The following is a 20,390-nucleotide window of genomic DNA, read 5'->3' as shown; positions in this document are numbered from 1 at the left end:
GATGAGCAGCTGGGTGGGGTGCTCAGCTGTCAGCTGGGAGCAGCCCACCACATCTGTGAACAGAAATAACCACTTCTCAGTCAGGTCATGTTGTATTCAGAATTGCTACAATCATAAATTAGCCGTGCTTTCCTGGTCACATAGGCCAGAACTGTATTACCCTAGACACAGGGCATAGGAAAAAGAAAAATGGAAAAAAAAAAAAAAAAAGCCTTATATATACTGCTTGTATAACTCCAATACAAATGATATAATGATACCACACTTCGCAGCGTTCTGTAGCAGACACTTTCCCTTGGGAAACTCCAACCAATATGGTCCGACACCACAGCCTACCACGCTTACAAAGGGTAAGCATACAAACTTCAAAACTAACCCACCAGAAGAAAAGTCACGTACTGGTGCATTGGTCAGCCTAATCATTTTTCACAAATTGATTGACCAAGCAATTGTCAAATGGCACGAGAAACCCACTCAAACATAAATATCCTACCTAGCTCTCACATAGTACATTTCATTTCAGTCTTGCTGAAGGTTATAGAGCACATCAGTACCCTATTTTTGTAAACAGGTAAACAGGCGAATAGAGAGTGAAATCAACTCAACCTAAAGCTAACTTGCAAAACAGTGTCAGAGCTAGAAAAGGGAACCTGTACTCAAGGGTCTGCACCCCCACATACTGCACTTACAGGCATGCAGAAAGTCACTATTTTGTGTTAAGAGCCCTGGGTTGTCTCAGTTGACAGCAAAAGGAATATGACTGGGGGGGGTTAATTATATTTCTGTTACTCATTTAGTTCACGGCAAACTGCCTCTGCTGCAGCTATTACACTAAAAGTCATAGATTAGAGCTCATTTAAATGTGAAGATCTTTGTTCCTTCTGCTCAAATTCAGAAATTTCACTAGACCAGAGAAATAAAGCATTCCAATGCATTCCAAAAGGAAGACGCAATCAAAAAACTTTTGATTGTTTGAGCACAGACCATTTTTTCCACAAGCAGCTATATCCTAAGCCAAACAATAAGCATGGCAACTTATTATCAAAAATTGTTTGTCTCTTAAGGTTGGCTATTTGTTCTGCTGCAGGACTGTAATTTCCACTTTTGTGCTCAGTTGGAAATAGTTGTAAGAGATGAGCAATTTGCTCAGTAGAAATCAGTTTCTATAAGCATCCCAGTTGAGCTGGACAATTTACACATCAACTTGACACAAACAGAGCTAAGCTTTAAATAATTTTTCCCTTTTCTTTTTTTATAGATGTTTTTTTACATTTTTTTTTTTACAGATATTTTTGTATTGAAAACACTTGAGTATCTCATCCTTGGATTTTTTTATTTTTATTTTTTTTTTTTCAAAATAACATCTATCTTGTGATTTCAAAGTTGTCATTTGCTCTCATGATAATGGATAGTTCCACAAAGGCCAGAACAGAATCCTACTGACTACATGACCTCCACAGCTGCAATAATTTCAGTTTTAATTAGGGATTTGAATTAATAATCTGTTTGTATAAAATTCACAACTAGTTAAATAATAGAATTTTTACGTTTCCTCAAAAAATGATCATTGCCTCAAAATATAATAAAGACTCAGTACAATAGAGACTCTAGAAGCTCACCTTAGGAAGCAAATATGATACCTAGTACAAAAAGTATAGTAAGGAAGCTAGGTGTTTAAATAATGAATTGTCAAATCCAGTAACAAATACTGATCACTATTTTAACTGCAGTAGATCACCTGAGAATAAAAGATATGGTAGCATTACTAAAATAATCCAGATAAATTCATTTAATTGCTTCAGACTCAAAACAATTCACTGGACTAGAGGTAAGGCCTTACACCTTTTTTGCAAATTCCTCCCAAGCAGCGGCCTAAGCAATTCACTGAGCATATCTCTCAGAATGTTTAGGATGTGCAACAGCAGCTACTCTTCATTAGAAGATGAAAATTTAAATTATAAAGTATCAAAACCACATATGAACATGGGACTTCTGCTTATGTGGATGAAGGCCCTCTTTGAAAATTTTGCCCTGAAACTCTCTTGAAATAAGTAGTGCCTAGGAATCTGGTAATCTGAAAATTATGTTATTAATCTTACAGCAATATGAATCAAGAGTGCTCTTTTTAAAGTCATACATTATTTCCAACTAATGTGTTTGATCCCCATTAGTACACTATTCTGTGTCAGTATAAATGGAGCACATCTTCAACATACGCACAGCTCTCCAACTTACACAATTTAACAGCATATTTCATTGTTCTGTCAACATTTCATAACGTGCTCTTCGGTTACTGTAGTGATATGTCAGTCTGGTTTCCCTGACTAGACAAAAATATTGCAATGTGAACAGCAAAACCAAGAACCACATTTGATGAGCAGCCTTTATCCAGTGTCTCTGAGAGATGTAATTCCTTCCAATCTCTAATCAAGTACCCTTATGCCATATCTATGAGAAAGCTGTTAGCATGGTTTGACAGGGTTAAACATAATAAACAGGGACAGAGCCTCCAAGCTTTAAAGCTCTGCCCTGGAAATACAATCTGCGCCCATCAAAGTGGTATTCTTACAATTGACATCAACCACCACTTTAACAAACTTTCACACAAAACCATTCTACTCTCCACCAAAAATCAGAGTCTTCTATGAACTTGTTTTTTACTACATTTTTAATAAGAAAGAGAAGACTTAGTGACAATTCCAGGAATTAAACAGTCTGACTCGGGGAGAGTTTCATATATTCAATAAGTTTGTAAAAGCCAAATTAATGAATAGAAAAAAGAAATTGAAAATCTAAAATAATTTTTAAAAAGTGACTATGAAAAACATTTATGAATTCAAAATGAAATGGTGAATTGATGGAATAGAATACATTAATAAAAAGTGGGTAATAGGTTTACAAAGTAGAGAGCAGTGACTAGCAGTAAGCACAAAATGGAAGAATGTAAAATTATTCTTTGAGGTGTAAAATGGGATGTGGAAGTGTTGGGATAAAATATAGTGACAATTAAGAAAAAAAAAAATAAGCAGAAGAGTTGATAGAGATGACAAACAGGCTTGGGAGAGTGCAATGTAAAGTATGTGATTGAAATAGTCAAATGTAGAATACAAACAAGTGAAAACAATGGAGATGGCTGCTTATGTTTGAGACTCTATGATGACCTTCTTTGGTGATTTAATCAAGCAGAGATTATCAAATGATATAGAATTATAATTAAGGAAAAGCCAGATGAAGAGTTAATATGCATCTTATAGTGGCTTTTTATCCAGTCCCATCCAAATATAGGGAAATTAATAATCACTTTTAAAACTCTTTGGAAGAAGGTATGAAACTGAAATTTGACAGAAGTATCTAGTTGCTTCCTACTGCAAAAATGCAGACAAACCAGTATAAACATTTCTAAAATACTGGTATTTGTTATAGTCAAGATTCAGTCAAATACTGTATTGCATAGAACAGGGAAGGTGACACCAAGCATGTGGAAAAATAAACATGAACTTCACCCTAGTCTATTTCTTTAAACTATATATTACGTTGACAATAAGGATTAAAAAAAAAAAAAAAAAAGACTAAATTTTTATTACTGCAAGACAACAAATCTGGTTGAGAAGCAAATGAGACAAATTGATAGTTTTATTTGTGTAGGGTAAGATACCCAGCAAACTTGCAGAACAAGAAGTTGCCAACCCTTTCTGAAATCCTCCCTTTTATATGGTATTTTCCTTTTGCATTCTTGTCTATTCAACTTCCTTGACATCTGAACCCACTGTTAGTTCAGAGCAGATGGTTTCTATGATTCAAATAATGCAGAGTAAGGCCAGAGAAAAGGATATTAATTTTACTCTTTGAAATTCACAGTTCTCAGATATAAGCTTTAATAATTTGAAAATATTTTCATTTGCATTCTGGTAAAGGTGAAAAGAGTTATAAAAAAAATAAAGTAAAGCTTTCTAGAGAAGTTAGGTTGGCAACTGCTTTAGAAGCCAGAAGGTGTCCAATGCACTTACCGTCCGAAGAACTTCACAATTGGGGTAACAATAATGGCACCTACAAGGCCACCAATAGCAAAAATAGAAACAGTTATAGACCAGAGGAGAGTCAGGGTGCTTTCGTCCACTGAGAAACCATATCTTCTTTCCCAAGTTTCATTGTAAAACTTCTTGATGTACTGAAAGAAAATACATAACAATAATACATGTAAAAATCACTCTTTAAGAACACTATTTACAGAAATTGAATAAACAACAGTAGCTTGTTTGCAAGGACCACCTTTGCATTTCTACCTCCCTCCTCCAAAAAAAGGGTACTCAACTCTAGATGTAACTGTACTACAGACTAATTGAAACGGTCAAAGCATACAAGGACATGCCAATTAAAACAAGGTGGAAACACCAGTAGACATGAATGCAGAAGAAGCTTATAAAATAGGAACTTCTTTAAAGAAAGGATGTTTCGATTTAGGCTGCCAGTACAACATAAACAACAGTTTGTGTTAGCCTTACTGGGACAAGGGCTCAGGCACATAATCACACTACCCACACATGGCATGGTGCTTCACATCAGCTGAGCTCTGCTGGCTGCTCATGTACATACCCTTAACCTCAGGCAAACAAGGTATCACATCACATCCTAGCATAACATTTTTTGGACAAGATAAACAAAACTGCACTCTAGCACACATCATGACTTAAAAAAAAAAAAAAAAAAGCTTAAATGCTAACTACTGCTGGTGAATCAACAATTAATTGTACTGCTTTTCATGGATCTGTAATGATAATAAACTTGGCAAGGGGGAAAATCAAGGAAGAAAGGAAGGAAAAGAGCCACATCTTGACAGATTTGTGTGTGGAGTGGGAGGAATTAAATTAAGACTATTCACGCATTTCTACACACATGCCACAACAGAGGTAGTATCTTACAGTAGTTTTCCCATTTATTGACTTTTTTTTTTTTTTTTTTTTTTTTGCCTTGCTGCCATTGTGCATCATTGTGCACAGAAATCTGTCCAAACACACATACGTGGAAAATACTCTAGTTATTAAGCTACCACAGAGAATCACAGTCTTTCATGGGGGATTTCAAAATCTGTTGTATACTTGTTCAAAGATACAGAAGATTAAGTCATTCACAGGTAACATCTCTAAGGGTATCACACAGTTTTGGGTAGTGAAGCAGTGGGTCCAGTGTGCCCACCTCAGGCTTACTGCCCATGATGAATGGTCTGCCCAAAAGCCATCCTCATGGAGCTGCCAAATGGCCAAAAGTCAGCAGATCTCCACCTCTGGCATTAGGACCTTGTCCCAGACCATACTCCAAACCCAGAACTACAATGACAGGGACAGAAATATAGATAAGACCGACATTTGGCTCAGCTGAGTAGGTAGCTATACGGTATTTATAAGCACCTGGGAAAACAATTTAAACCTTCTGACTTACGCAACAAATTCTAAATCCCCACTGAGTATAAGACATGAAATCTGCTCTCTGTCTTCACACCAAAAAGATATTTGTCTGTTATATTGCATGAAAGTCACATTAAAATTAAGTTATAAAATAAAACCAGGAATGGAGACCAGTTATGAAGCAATTTATCTCCTGGAATTTGTACTACTTTGGTGGTCTGTTCTGATTCATATTTAGCTTATGAAACTCCCTGGAAATTTTTTAATGATACTTTAGAAGCTATATAAGTAGGAATCCTTTCGGTGGAAGTCTGCACTGTGCTCACCATGAAACAACATTTATCATCTCTATTTTGTATTTCAGTCCTAAAAAACAGAGCTCAGATCTGCTCAAAATGAAGTGCATTTTACTTGTCGGTTTTTTCCAAGGGGCAATATTGTAAAAATCAGTGATGCTATAGCAATTTTTTTTAGCACAAGTTTAGGAAAAAAAATAGAGTGAACTGAAAAAATGGGGTTTTATGGACTGAGATATAAAGGGAGGCTACATCCACTTTTATGTCTTACTTATGATAGTGCAGCACCTGGAAGCCATACAAAATCAGGGACCTATTAAGTCAAGCAATAAAAAATAACATTTGTCTCCCAAAGAATTCACAGCCAAGACAAATAACTGTTAGAAGAGGGAGGCAAGAGCTGACAGCTGTTGGTTTGATACTAATAGAAAAAAAAAAAAAAAAAAAAGAAAGCCCATAGTATCAAAAAGAGCTAGCTTTGTTTGACACTGTTAAGAATCACAAATCACTTCTATAAATAAGTTATAGCTTCTCCCCTTCACATTTACATAAACTGCTTTTTGAATGAAGTATAAGCTGCTAAACAAGGTAAGCAATTTCTTTTCAGTAATGAAAGATGTATCAAACATGAAATCAGACACCTATGATCCAGATATAAATCTATCTGCCAGACAAGTAGGTTCTCATAAAAAAAATGAAAACCCAAGATCTAGCTTCTCCTATCTTCATCTACCTTAAGACAGACAGTTTTCTCCCGTGACAGCTTAATTTTCGTAAAAGCCTTCAATACAAGCCCTTCCAGAATAGTTTTTAAAGTCCAAGCGTCTCTTGAATCTTTGGAGAACTCCAACAGATGCCAGAGGCACAGTGCTGCTTCACAACAGCCATGCCAGCTCTTCCTCAAATTCTCTCCTTTCTATTTTAGTTTCTGCTCGTTTGTCTAATTATTATCTATTATAATAGATAATAGTTTGTCTATTATTATCTATTATCTTATTATCTAATTATTAGAATGTGTCTTCCAAATCTTCCTTTTTTTTTTTTTTTTTTTTTTTTTCCTTTCAAGTCACATTAACCCATTCAATTTCTCTGTTACTGAGGAAAGGTTGGACATAGTGCTTAGGAACATGGTTTAGTGGGTGATATTGGTGGTAGGGAGATGGTTGGACAAGATGAACTTGGAGGTCTTTTCCAACCTTAATGATTCTATGATTCTACTTATAAGAAGCTAAACTGCGATATGTAGCATGTATTTCACGGGTTGTTTTATTTATGTATTTATTTTTCAGTCTTAAACAAATATTAAGATATTTTGTCAATTGGATATAAAATTATCACTAATTTTATTCTATATCTTTACTGACATTTAGATTTCTTCAATACATCCGTTGTAAAGAAGGTTTCTGACCTGGGACCTCCATGGACTTTTCCAATCCCAAACACTTATTCAGATTTGTGTCGCTGTCCTTGTATTTTCTGAAACACCCTTTCTTGGTTTGATCTGTCAGCATTACATTCTCAAGCCCTTTTTCTGGAAGCTTTTTTTCCCTCTTGAAAATACCCAGACCTCAGGACCAGCTCTCAGTTTTAGTCATCAATATTCCAGAATTTTTATTCTTTCTCTGCTTTTCCCATTTGGGTACAATTGCAGTTTTCTGAAAGATGGCTTTAACAACTTCCCTTACCCTGGTGTTCAATCATGCCTAAACTCCTTCATCTTTCTAATGTGTAGTCTTCAGATTCCCATTTTTGCATAGTCTCTGTAACATCTGCAAGGATGTTGGCTATTTAGTTTCTCTTTTGGCAAATTTCTTCATTTTTATGTCACTCCCATTTAGAAAACAAGCAAAGACCAGTATCACTGGGGGTCTGGCACCTCACTGAGGATGTGGTACCATGTGGTCACTCACATAGAGTGGTCCTGCACGCCTGTGCAATGCTCTCAGCTGTTCTGTGTCACTGCTCCCTGATAAGCTCTTCAGTACCTCAAAGTCTCATCTTGGCACCTTAGCCCAGGTTTCTCTCAGATTTCCTCAGGCATGTTGTAGTTAATTATCCTGGGGCAGCACTCTGCAGGACGAACCAACCAGCACACTCTCCTTGTTTCAAATCTTAGGCATTTCAAATCTTAGGCATTCCACCCTTGCATGCATGGGCTATTCAATTAGAGGGCTTCATTTAATTTGAAATATTACCTCTGCACATGCAAAGTATTCAAGGAAGGTGGACGTATAATATACCACCTACTGTCTTCCTTCTATCAATTTTCTGGTAGGGCTATGGTGCTGTGGTGGTTTTACCGTGCTAGGCAGTTGAACACCACAACCGCTCTCTCACTCCCCCTCCTCAGATGAGGAGGGGAAGAAGTAAAGGAAAGAACAACTCACGGGTTGAGATAAGGATGATTTAATTAAAAAGGGGAAAAATATATATATATATATATAATTAAGGAAATATTATTATTAATTAAACAATTCAACTAAAGGGAAAAAAGGGAAAGGGGAAAAGGGAGGGGGAAAGGGAATAACTAAACAAAACAAGTAAAGGCTATGTGGAAGTGCAGAGGAAAGAAATTACTCTCTACTTCCCACAAATGAGCGATGCTTGACCACGTCCTTGAAGCAGGGCCTCAACGCACGTAGCCGGTGTTCGGGAGGAGGACAGACGTTTTCGCAACGAGAGCCCACCCCTCCCCTCTTCCTTTTTCCACCTTTTATTGCTGAGTGTGACATCATATGGTATGGGATATCCCTTTGGTTGGTTTAGGTCAGCTGCCCTGCTGATGTTTCTTTCTCACTTTTTGCCCACCCCCTAGGAGGGTCAGAGAGAGTCCTGATGCTGTGCCAGCACTTCTCAGCAGCAGACACAACACTGGTGTGATACCACTGCTGTTCTAGCTACAAGTGCAGAGTGCAGCACTGTATGGGCTGCTGCAGGGAAAGTTAACATCCCAGCCAGACCCAGTACAGGTGCCCTGACTTTTAAAAGGAGGACAGGGATATTTTATTTCTCCCATCTTATTTTATATGCTTCTATACAAATAGACATAGAAAAAAAAAAAAGAAAAAAAAACTTGAAAGAAAAAAAAGTCAAACTTGTTCTTGGTCCATTTCACAGTGAACAGAATTTCACAGTGAAATTCCAAATAAATCTGCCCCTAAATCAAGTAACAAATCCTCTCTCTAATACCAGTACTCAGATTATATTTAGATTCAGATATCTTCTTGTTTATTTGAAATTTGTATTTGCTAGTAATGAATACTAAGACAAAACATTTTTAGAACACTATTAGCATTTCTTCCTAATGCTAATGACTAAAAATAGTATGCAAATTATTTTCCCCTTGTGTTATAACTAATTTTCTCAGCATAACTTTGTTATTTATAACGACACATTAAATAACTGCAAATATTCATGAAAAGAAAGCACAAGTTACAACATATAACAGAGAAATGTGTTGACATGTACATCACCTTTGTCTAGATTTCCACTGCCAACAAATGGGAAGCTATTAACACATACAAGTTTGAGGTATTGAGCACGGAAATGAAAACGTAAAGCACAAAACAAATCAGATCCTTCTGAGTTCCATGGAAAGGCTCCTTTGGGATTTCAATCAGTTGTCTGAATAATGCCAACAGCATAACTCTGTATATATTTTTTTTAGTTCCTAACCAAAGCCTGCAAGGAATGGTAGCTGATTGATATCAGCTACTCTGGCAGGATCAATGCCATGACCACTGCCCTGGGGAGCCTGTTCCAGTGCCCAGCCATCCTCTCAGTGGGTGAAGAACCTTTTCCTAACACCCAGACTGACCCTTCCCTGTCACAGCTCCATGCCATTCCCTTGGGTCCTGTTGCTGATCACCAGAGAGAAGAAATGGGAAGAGGTTGTGGCACCAAGCCTGCCATAGTTCAATAAGTGTTTGGACAACTCTCTCAGATACATGGTCTGATTTTGGTTGATCCTGTGTGGGGCCAGGAGTTAGACTCAGTGATCCTTGTGGGTCCCTTCCAACTCAGGATATTCTATGATTCTAAGAGCTCAGCACCTGCCCCTCCACTCCCCCTGTGAGGGAGCTGCAAGCTGCAATGAGGCCTTCCATCAGCCTGCTCTGCTCTGGGCTGAACGAACCAAAGGTCCTCAGCCAATCCTCATACACCTTCCCCTCTAGAGCCCAGAATTTCACACAGTACTCAAGGTGAGGCATCACCAGTGCTGAGGGGAGAGAAAGAGAGAGAGAGGCAGTATATAGAGAGTGATTTTTCTTGTTTCTCTAACTGTAAATACTTAGAGCAAGGGAAGTGAAGAGACAGTCTTTAGAGAATTAAAAATAATTTCCTGATAGTTACAAGGGCCACTCACACTTGGTGACAGTTATCCAATGGCTGTCACAGTCAGCTACGTATTTTTGCAGTAGTCTCACTTTCTCAGTATCAGCTCTAAAAGGAATGCAGAAACACAGCTTCCAGCAGGAAGAAGGCAAGAAGGGTATTGCTGCCAGCATGAGATTTCACGTCCTGCTCAGAGCACAAAGCACATCATTGTTCTGAAGACCTTGCTCACAAGTGGTCCATGAAATTAATTTTATAAATGCCACTTGGAAAATGGCAGCTTCAACATTTAGACAATTAAAATCTTAGTTTTCCTACTGCTGAATGTTCCCACGTTTTAATAAATTCTGATCGCTCTTCACAGAATTCAATGCAGACTTCTAATGCTGGGTTTCTCACATGGTCAAGCACCACATGCAGGGGAAAGTGCATCTGCAACTGGCCCTTGTGCTTTCCCACAGAAAGGTGGGGGACTGAGTGGGAACTGATCTTTTCCCATCTTTGCACTTATCAGTACAGACAACTCTGCTTTGAGCAGATCTGGTGCATTACATTTCCCCCTTGCAACAAAAAGGAAGTTGGACCAAGCATACCTTACAAGATGATTTGTGGTAAAGTTCCCAGTTGAGAACTGCAGGGGTATTCCCCTGTGGCTTGATGAGCTGGCACAACTTCAGCCCAGAAAGGTAACGTACACAAGGATTTACAAATACAGTTCATAGCTTCAGCCTTAAATGAACTTCCCCTACGCAGTTCAGCAATCATGCTGACATGTTCAGATCCGGTCTCCTGGAAATATCCAGTATTTTAATCAACAGTCATGATCAAGCACTTTCTAAAAACCTCTGGAAGCATCATACTGTGCCTTCTCTAAGGCTGAGGGACTTTAGACATTGAAAGGAATTGTACTGAAGTAAATAGAGGCAAAAGGTATCCAACATCCTACACAGAGATGCTCACTGCAATGCAAGCTGTAAGATGCACATGACCAGAACAAGTTATTTGACCTACCAAGTTTATAAATCAAATTCAGCTTACAACTTTTAGGAAATACTGCACTCCAATATAGCCTCTTACAAGAGTTCTGCTTATCTACAGGTAAAAGCTGTGTCCCTTATATTTTCCTCAATTAGCTCACATCAGTGTTCCTAAAGGATCACCTTGTAGCAGACTGATTTGGTGATGCATGGCCACACAGGGAGAAAACAGATAGGGCAAAGGTTCCTTTTCTTGTGCTGTAGGAAGCACAGCATTGGTACAGCTCATTCCTCCTCACCATGGCTACCAACAGAGCACAGACTATCCTCTTCAACCTGGGCAGTGCGTGATGAAGACAGGGAGGTGTCCTGTCCTAGGAAAATAGATGACAGAGCTTGATCCTGGGGCTAGAGAGAGGACCATCTGGCCCTCTGGTATTTTGCCACACTGGTATTTTGCTCTTGAACCACACAACAATGTATTTCTTTTCAGTAGGGTGTATAAATAGGACTACTCTTTAGACCTACATGATGTATGGTTTTGCATGAGTAAGGAGGACACTATGTTCTCAAGTGAACACAGCAATACCACACTGGAAAATGGCAGACTTCATACATACATGTCAACACTATGACAAGAGCAATCAACATGGTGCCAACTTTCTGTCCAAAAGCTACAAGCTTTTCAAGCAAAAATAGAGAAACCTGAAAGTGCTACTAAACACGATACCAGGAATTTAGCATTCTTCATGGTATGGTTGCAACTTCAACCTTCCCACCTGCACTCTTGTCTGGTCACCACTACAATCTATTACATGGTTCTAATCTAACCATCAGAGTGTTGCCAGACAGCACTTATGATCATCCTTTCTTTCTTTTACTCCTGCAGGAAGTGATAGAAGAGCTCTGATTACCAAGATGGTCCATTTTGTAAAGGGCACTTAAAAGTTTTGAAGTCAGATAATTCACACTGCTCCTTTGACAGTACTGATTCAGTGCAGGAGAGATATCTATCATCAGTACAATCAATACCATTGTTCACAGCATTTCAGCTCCCCACAGATTCTGTTAAGTCATGTTTATTTTCTGACGATTGCAAGCTGAAGTGATGCACAGACATGCCATGCTAGAATAAACATCCAATCTGTCTAAACCTGTGTTATCAGTACAAAAGGTACCAGGAACTTCTAGAAAATTCCCAGAAGCTACCAAGGGGACAATTAAAACAAGGTGAGTCTGTTTCTAATCCTTTGAGTCATCAGTTTATCTAAGACCAAAGACCATGCAAATACAAACTGCAAACTAAAAAAAAAAAAAAAAAAAAAAAAGAAAAAAGAAATCTTCCATTATTTACATAAATATCATATCCATTTTTCATGCAACCAAGCTGCTCAGGTGGTAACCTAGCCACTTTTCAGTACGAGATTTCCATAAAAGAAGGAGCTTAGCTTTATAAAGGAACTGTTTTGAAATGGAGTTTTGACAGCTAGCTGAAAAAATTTACTACGTAGTTTTTGTGTGTGTGTGTTGCTCACAAATGCACTGAATTGGTTATTTCTGTGTTTGATTGAATTAAAAGGCTCTGTAGACCACCGATATAAAACCAAAACATTCAGATTTCCATTTGTGATAGCTGATATTTTAATGAAATCCCTGAGATACTGTACACTGAGTTTACAATGCTCTTTCATCAGACATATTCCACATGTTGCAGCCAACAGATGGTCAACACAGCAGATCCAAAATCAGAACCAAACAAGGCATCACCACAAAATGCAGAAGAGGCACATTATTTAAGAGGCAGCCAGAGACATTTATATTATCTATATTGTGGGAATGAAATGCTGTGCTCCAGAACTGAATAATGGGAACACAATTTGTTGAATATGCACCCATAGCTACCAAATATTCACTAGTCAGAAAGACAGGCTATTAAAAATACCTTATAATACAAAAGTGTGAAAGAAGATTTAGCATTTTACTGGGCTTTGGGAGAAATAAACACTGTGCGCTCAAAGAAACACTTTGCGCTCATCTCAGCAGGAGCACTTAGTTTCCTGACAACTACTGAACCTACCTGGAAACCTTGGAAAACTTTGGAAAACCTTGGAAACCTTGGATAGCAGAAAACTTTTCAAGCAAAGAAGTTTTACCTCTTCTAACACGCTGGCAGGATTACAGAAGCAAGATGTTGAAGAGCACACACTAGATGGACAAGGCTGCCCTCTACTGACACGAAATTCCTGTTTTGTCATTCACTTACCACTGCAGGAGCATTCACGACGGAGAGGTTGTAACCGTAAAGAAAAGATGATCCAAAAGCACCAATCAAAGAGGCTACAATAAGACTTCCAGACCAATTCTGAAAAACAATAAAAAAATGTAGCCATTGTTAGTATATATGAAATAGCTCAGGTTTTAAACGCTCCTCACGCTATCTTGCATAGCTCCAGCAGGCAGATCTTGCTACAGAATAATGGCCTGAAACACTTTCCATTTCTGCAATCCTAGAAGCAGTAAATTTGAAGTGACAGCATCTCAATTAACATTTACCAGGGCATAAGTGAACATTTAAACTTCTTCCAGCACCATGAATTTTGCTTCAAGCATCCCATCAGCTCCCAACACCAAAAAAGCTAAAAGTTACAGAAGCACACTCTCAGCAAAGGAAACTCTTTGGCAACATACAATTAAAACAATGAAGCATGCAGTAGAATACCTTTGATGCAACAGAGCTTTGGGTAGACCGATCTTAGGAACAGTGTCCACCTGCTCCTGTGAGCATAATGATTGGCGAAGCTTTGACCAAAAAATTGAAATGATGCCTACCAACTAGATTTTGTATCCCAAATGTAACCCAAATGTAAGTTTCCAGCAGTAATTTGCTGCCACACAAAAATGCTGGCAGAGATGCCATCTGCTGTCTTCCTCCAGAAACTCTCCCTTTATGAATTTCCTCCTTCTACCCTGCCATCCCAACATTTTTTTATATTTTTTTTTTATTTTTTTATTTTTTAGGAACTCCACTAAGAATCCATAATTTCAGGTATCATTGACTATTGCTTTATGTCCGGTCCGATTGCTTGCTGAAGCCTGAATCTTTTCAAAAGGAGAAACACCTGATTAAGCAGGCCTAATGAACTCAGCTTCCGCTACATACCTTCAAGTGGACACAACAGCTTCATGAATTGTCAACAACACAAAGACTCATGTTTGCTTTGGAAAATGAAGATCTGAAGCATGAGCTACCTTTGTGTAGGTAGCACATGGCATAACAGTGGTGATGATGCACAGAAACGAGCTACACTAGCCCCAGGACAAGCACAGTAGGGAAAGAATGCAGCTTGGCAGATGACACATGCCGGAGCTTGCATTGCCACTGTGTCACTGAAAACTCACTTTGGTTCATGGAGAAGTGATGAGATATCCACACGTCAGGAGCAGAGACTGCAGCACCCAGCTTGCCATGAGTGGGGTCTGCCATGCTCCGCAGTTGCACTTCCCAAGGGCTTAAAACGTGCCCTGTGGGACAGCCTAGCATTTTTAACTTCTTCCACATGATGTGGTAACTTTTTAAGAGATTACACAGTTCATTGGCTGCCCTATTTTCAGTCAGGTCAGGAGAGTATGTGCAGGGGGAGAAGAAAGCCTTGTGTAAAGAATATATCCCACTGAGTTTGTTAAATAAGCCAAATACAATTTCTTATTATTAACCTGCCACACAGACACAGAGCTTTGCACAATTACTTTGATATGAAAAAAGTTGAAATGTTGACATAAATCTTTATTTAGGGGTTCATAACACCTCATATTAGGTGCCCGTTACTTCTCAGCTATGAACAACCATTCCTGTGCTTATAGGAATCACTACTACCTGGACTAATGGCACTGAAGAGAATATTCCTGGAGATCTACCTGATTGCTCCCAAAAGGGTCTCAAATGGTAAGTGCATGTTCACGTGTGCTGTGTGGTAATCTTGATGCGATATTGCTAAGGGCATCTGCTTCAACAGCATTAAAACCCTGGGAAAAGCCCTGCAGACAAGATGATTTAGATCTTATAGCCATATAGACTTTATTAAAAAGGGCAGTGGATGTTTGAAACATTCAGTGCAGGCAAATTATATGAAATTAGGGTTAAGTGGAAAATAATACAGTACAAATCACAAAGGTGCTGCCAAATTAGAAAACCCAACATCTACTTTATTTTCAAGTGTTGTGAATAGCAGGGTTTAGAGCCTACTTCAGTACCAAGAATTTTTCAAGTATGTAGTATGCTGCAGAAAGCACACAAAACCTCAGGTTTACCCCAGTGTTACTGTTCTTGGAACGTGCACTTCAACTTCTCCATGACCTGTCTCCTCACACGCTATTTTAAATATTTGCTCAAGTTTCAGCAATGTCAGATAAGAGATGAAAGCGTAATGAAGCAAGAAGGGGAGGAAAAAAAATAAAAGGTTGCTCAGAAAAATATTAACCCTATGGCAACATTAAAAAAAAAAAAAATGCAACAAACTCAGCAACCTGTTTTACAATGACTGTGAAACAAGACTGCAACCACACCTCCTCAGAGGTGGTCCTTTAGCACCATGAGTACACTCATCTGTTGCTGTTGTCACCAGAGCAATAAATGTGTAATCAGGAAAGCTGTCTGATCCCAGCAAAGACCTCCAGCCTCTTGTGAGCTGCTTGCTTGTGAAAGTCCACCTTTTGTTGCCCTTACTCAGGGCACGGTGCTCTGAGAGGTTCCAAAATGCTTTTACCGACCGGCCTCCTTTGTCCAGCATGCAGTGTAACATTTGTGTACTGTGCACATTATGTTGTCTTTTTTTAAAAATGCATGGTGGTTTGCATTTCAGTTTTCAAAGCACAATCTGGGCTACTGTATTTTGGTTAGTTGGCTATAGATTAAACACAGTTGAAAGCTAGAAACTACACACGTCCAGAAGGAAGTTTTAGGATTCTTCAACAGGTACTGCTCCGACTGTCTGCTGAATTTAGGAACTTTTCGTGTAGCTTCCCGACAAGCATTGTTTGGGAAGCACCGAGCGCCGGAGCGATCCTGGAAGCTGAGAGCGGCCGTGCCCCTCCGGGTGGCTGCCGGCAGGTGCGTGCTAGCACCGCACCGAGCTCCTCGGCTTGCGATACCTTCCTGAGCCGCAGCGGAGGAAGGGGAACCCCCGGGCTTCCCTCCTCGCCTTTCTCCTTGCCCTTAGGACTTGCTGATTCTGGGGCGGCTTAGCCCGTGAACTCGCCTTGCTGGTGGGAAAGCAGACCCCAGCGCCTGCCGCTCGCCCACCCGCGGGGTCCCCCCTGCCTGTGGGGTGCCCCCTGCCCGTGGGGTGCCCCCGGCGGCCCCAGCCGCTGCCCTCCTCCCGTCCTCCGCGTCCCGGCCGGGGCAGCCGCATTATATTTTTAGCTCAGCCCAACCCCGCCGGCCTCTCCGCTGCACCAGCCGCAACTTTCCGAGCCGGGAAAAAGGCTCGGGCTCTGCAACCTGAGCCCTTCCTCCCTTCTGGGGGAAGCAACGCGGAGTGACACCGGATTCCCAGCGGCCGCGCACCGGCTCCGCTTTCTCCTCCGCTCCACCTGCAAAGCTGCGGGACACGCGCGCACCCTCCGTGCTACTTACGCCATTCCCTGCCCGGCGGGGACCCTTCCCCGCTGCCGGGGCCACCAGCGTGTCCTCCTCGGGCGCCGCCGCTGGGTCCATGCCGCAGGCGCGCAGCGGCCGCGCATCTCCGCCGGGCAGCGCGCAGCGGGGGCGCGGCCGCAGCCGCGCAGAGCCGGAGGAGGGACCCTTTGGGGGGGGACCCGGGGAGGCCGAGCCTGGAGCTCCGGGGACCGCCGGGGTTCAGAGCTGCTCTGCCCGGAGTGCGCGGCTGAGGGGCTGGAGCTGCCCGAGCCCGTTTATAAGTGGGCTCGTCCGTAACTTAAGCAAATTAAGCCCGGCGTGGGGTTTGCAGGCTGGACAGCTCGCTCGGCAGGGATTTACCCAGAGGTGAAAGTGGGACGGGGAATGGCAGTACCGGGGGTTCCTGCCTGGTGCCATCCGAGCTGCACTGCTGTATGCATACAGGGTGCTGGAGGAAGGTGGAGAAGAGCTTGCCTCCGTCACCGAAGCTGGAAAGTGAAGCTACCGCAAGCCTTGTAACTAATTAAGATGTAAAACCACACGGCACAGGGACTTTCCCACAGTCTTAGGAGGTTCAGATCTGACATATGGCACTGCTGCAGTGCAGCAGGTGGTGATTAGACCTGTTGCCCGAGGAAGATAAAAGCTTCCAGCTATTAGTTTTGAAGGTACCTTTTGTAAAGCCTGAGGGTTTTGAACTGCTAAGAGTTAAACTGCACCTTCCAGTTGGCAATGGATGTGTCTCAGATGAGTACTAAGTGCATCTGGGAACTATTCCCAGATGTCTGCAGTTCATATTGGTGTAAATCTGTGCTGCTTCCACTTCTGACATGCCACATACCTCACCACTACCTTAGAGTCCTCAAAGACACATAAGTAATGCCATAAAGCACTGCAGATTTGAAAGCAGTTCATGATGCAGAAACTTTAAAGTGTCCTTGGCGCACATCAAGCTAAGCAGCCTTTGAAAGCCAGATGCTACTCGTTAACATGTAAAATTACTGTTCAGATTGAGAAACAGCATAGACAGATGATCCAGACATAATTTATAATCTCTTTGAATGGTCACAAGCAGTTAAAGAGTCAGGTTAGGAGAACCAAGCCTCTAAAATATGTGGAGTGCATTTGAGATGAATCAGACACCTGTGTTTTATTTAATTTCATTTAAAATAATACACTGCAAGCAGTTCACGGCAGTTGATGTTCAAATACAAATAATATGGCTGCATGTGCTTAATACAGACATAGTTTCTCACTTTAATATGCTTATGTTTTTTTGACATTTTACAATCACCATTAATAAGAGTTACAGAAACTAAAGGTGCTACTCTCTACACCCCTTACATTTTAATCCTGGCAGCTTTTCTTCAAATCTCCACATTCCCATGGAGACAAGTGCCAATTTGCTCACCTCTTACAAGTCAGAGCAGAGAGGGAGAAGGGGGAAGAACACACAGATGCAAGGGTTCTTGTGTCAGAGACAAAACCAAAGCTCTTTTCCACAGAATACATCCTCCCAGACTTTCCGTGTGAAGGCACCCAAGCTCTTCTGGAGTGTTAACATTGCCCTCAATGACCAAGTACCTCCCACAAAAGGAAGGCTTCAACCTATCCAAAAGTCACTTAATCCCGGTATGGTTTGCCTAAACAGTTTATTGGCTAGTTCAAAACTAGACATTCATATATGGAGAAGCACAGGAAAAAAATGGAGGCCTGCAGTGCAGATGCACAGTGAGACTATTAGCAGTTCTGGTACCAAAGGGAGAAGGGAAAGAGCAACGTTCCTGTGCATATGAAACTGAGCCTGTGCCTGCAAGTATTCACATAGGTTCCACATAGTTATTTTCTGTCTGCAGTCCCCAAATGACAAACACATACACTGGCAGAAGATTTGAGAAATTTGCTTACCATTTTTTTCTTCAGCACTTTTTCTTTCATCTCACCGTTGCTTTGTTGCTTGTTCTCCATTCTGTCACCTTGTTAGTTAATAGCTGAGGAGGGAAAGAGGGAAAGTTGTGGCATCATTCATCTGACACCATTATTTATTTATTTGTTTATTTTTAATATAATCATAAATCTGACCCATGAAGGACTTTAAAAAGCCTGTAAGTCTAGCTACTCGATTCAAAAATCTAACCTTTGTTCAGGAAGGCACAGCTGCACCAAATTGAATGCAGTAAAAAGCAACTAAAAATACATGTTAACTATGCATAAGCCATCTACTCAGAGGCCTACATAAACTTTGCAGCAGTTCCTTACACAACTAAAGCATAAAAGGAAAAAAGCTATGGTATCAGGCTCTTCAGTGAATGTCCTCTCTCTGTTAGCATGTGAACAACAGACCCACTACAACTGCAATTTAGAATTTAGATAGTCAGCTCGAACTACATTACTGTGCCTGGGTTGCAGCCAGGACATTTGGATTAATTGGTGTGATTTTAATGATCATGTCACCCCCTTACATTAGCTGGGCCATTGCATGAACACATTTGCAAACGAAGGGTCCACTTATTTACTGCTCTGTCAAGAAAATTCCTGCCTGATTGTCAAGATGCGTACTTTAATAGTGTTAAAAGACATTTTAATTATCACTTCTTAAGAAACTAAACTGGCTTCTGGGGTTTCAGGGAGGGTGGATTAACTGTTATTTATACTGTGCTTCATTGTATGATCTTGGGCAATTTTTCAAGCTGTTCAGTTCATCTGGAATATGGATTACTGGGTTCTTCTGTGTCAACATCTTGAGGACAGCACGTTTCAAGATATCTGCTTGCTTTGCTTAAGGTAAAATGACAATATAAATTGTAATGATAGATCTAGTCTTGAATGCAAGGTGTCTTTTAGATTCCTGTCTACAGTGAGCTATGATACATAGGGACTAACAGTCAATTTAGTGAAACAGCAGGTTGCAGCGGAAATTGTACTCAAGCCCTCACACATACAATGTATTTTCTAAGAAGAGATCATGTCTGATAGAAGAAATACCATTGACAGTACTGAAGCCATTATTTCAGATGGTTCCAAGAAATCAGGCTGAGCCCTAAAGGAAGAGGACCTAGAAAAGTGATGGGATCTTAGAATCATTAAACCCACGAAAATTACCGTCTTCCCTTTCCACCTCCTAGAGCAGTCATCATTGAAAACCTGTACACAACTTTTTTCCTTTAGCTGCAAAAAGTCTTCATCAATCCCTGCTAAATTACTCTTCAAAAAAGAGCTTTCAAGGCAAATGCTTTTCACTTTATAAGAGATACACTTAGTCTCACCATCAGACATTTCACCTGTCCCATGCCACATTTAACAAGCATGCCAAAAATAATCTGTCAGAATTCCTCACTACAGCACCCATACACTATGCATTTTTTCGTATTTAAGGCAGATTATTAAATTAATTAAATATAAGTGATGCACTTCTGACAGCACCAACAGAGCATCATCAAACTGGAATTTAAGAGTTTACAGGATGAAGAGTATATGGGGCATAGCACTGAAACAGAAACAGCACAGACTCAGTCACAAACTATCAGGTAAGCATCTAAAGAGAAATAACTCGACCTCACAGCTATGCCACTAGCAAGGACAGATAACTTATGTCTCCTTTTCATCACCACATTTTTTTTTTTTATTTTTTTTTTAATATGGCTGAATCTTCTTGTTGTTTGGGCAATCTCTGAAACACTTTAATAATATTCTGGCTTGTCTGGAAAGCCAGCAGTGCCAATGGTACACCATCTGTGGAAGTGTT

At 40.3% G+C, this 20,390-nt stretch overlaps 1 protein-coding gene across 5 annotated transcripts in view; it reads right to left on the bottom strand.

Annotated features, from left to right (window-relative positions):
- SLC2A9 (solute carrier family 2 member 9) overlaps positions 1-20,390 on the bottom strand; it is a 126,808-nt gene that overhangs the window by 88,937 nt on the left and 17,481 nt on the right. For 2 of the 5 annotated variants that reach the window (XM_035324804.1, XM_035324806.1), the window contains 3 exons: positions 18,554-18,629; positions 13,274-13,372; positions 4,008-4,168 (listed from right to left, as the gene is read on the bottom strand). In XM_035324804.1, coding sequence (XP_035180695.1) covers positions 4,008-4,168; positions 13,274-13,372; positions 18,554-18,613 — 320 coding nt within the window. In that variant the 5' untranslated portion in view covers positions 18,614-18,629. Of the gene's footprint in view, positions 1-4,007; positions 4,169-13,273; positions 13,373-16,642; positions 16,892-18,553; positions 18,637-20,390 lie in introns of those variants that run through there. The other 3 variants (XM_035324805.1, XM_035324803.1, XM_035324802.1) reach the window with 2 other exon arrangements.

The sequence above is a fragment of the Oxyura jamaicensis genome, chromosome 4 (genome assembly GCF_011077185.1).
Source record: "Oxyura jamaicensis isolate SHBP4307 breed ruddy duck chromosome 4, BPBGC_Ojam_1.0, whole genome shotgun sequence".
NCBI lineage: Eukaryota > Metazoa > Chordata > Aves > Anseriformes > Anatidae > Oxyura > Oxyura jamaicensis.
The sequence above is the reverse complement of the archived record's forward strand: the minus strand, read 5'-3'. Positions and strand labels throughout refer to the sequence as shown.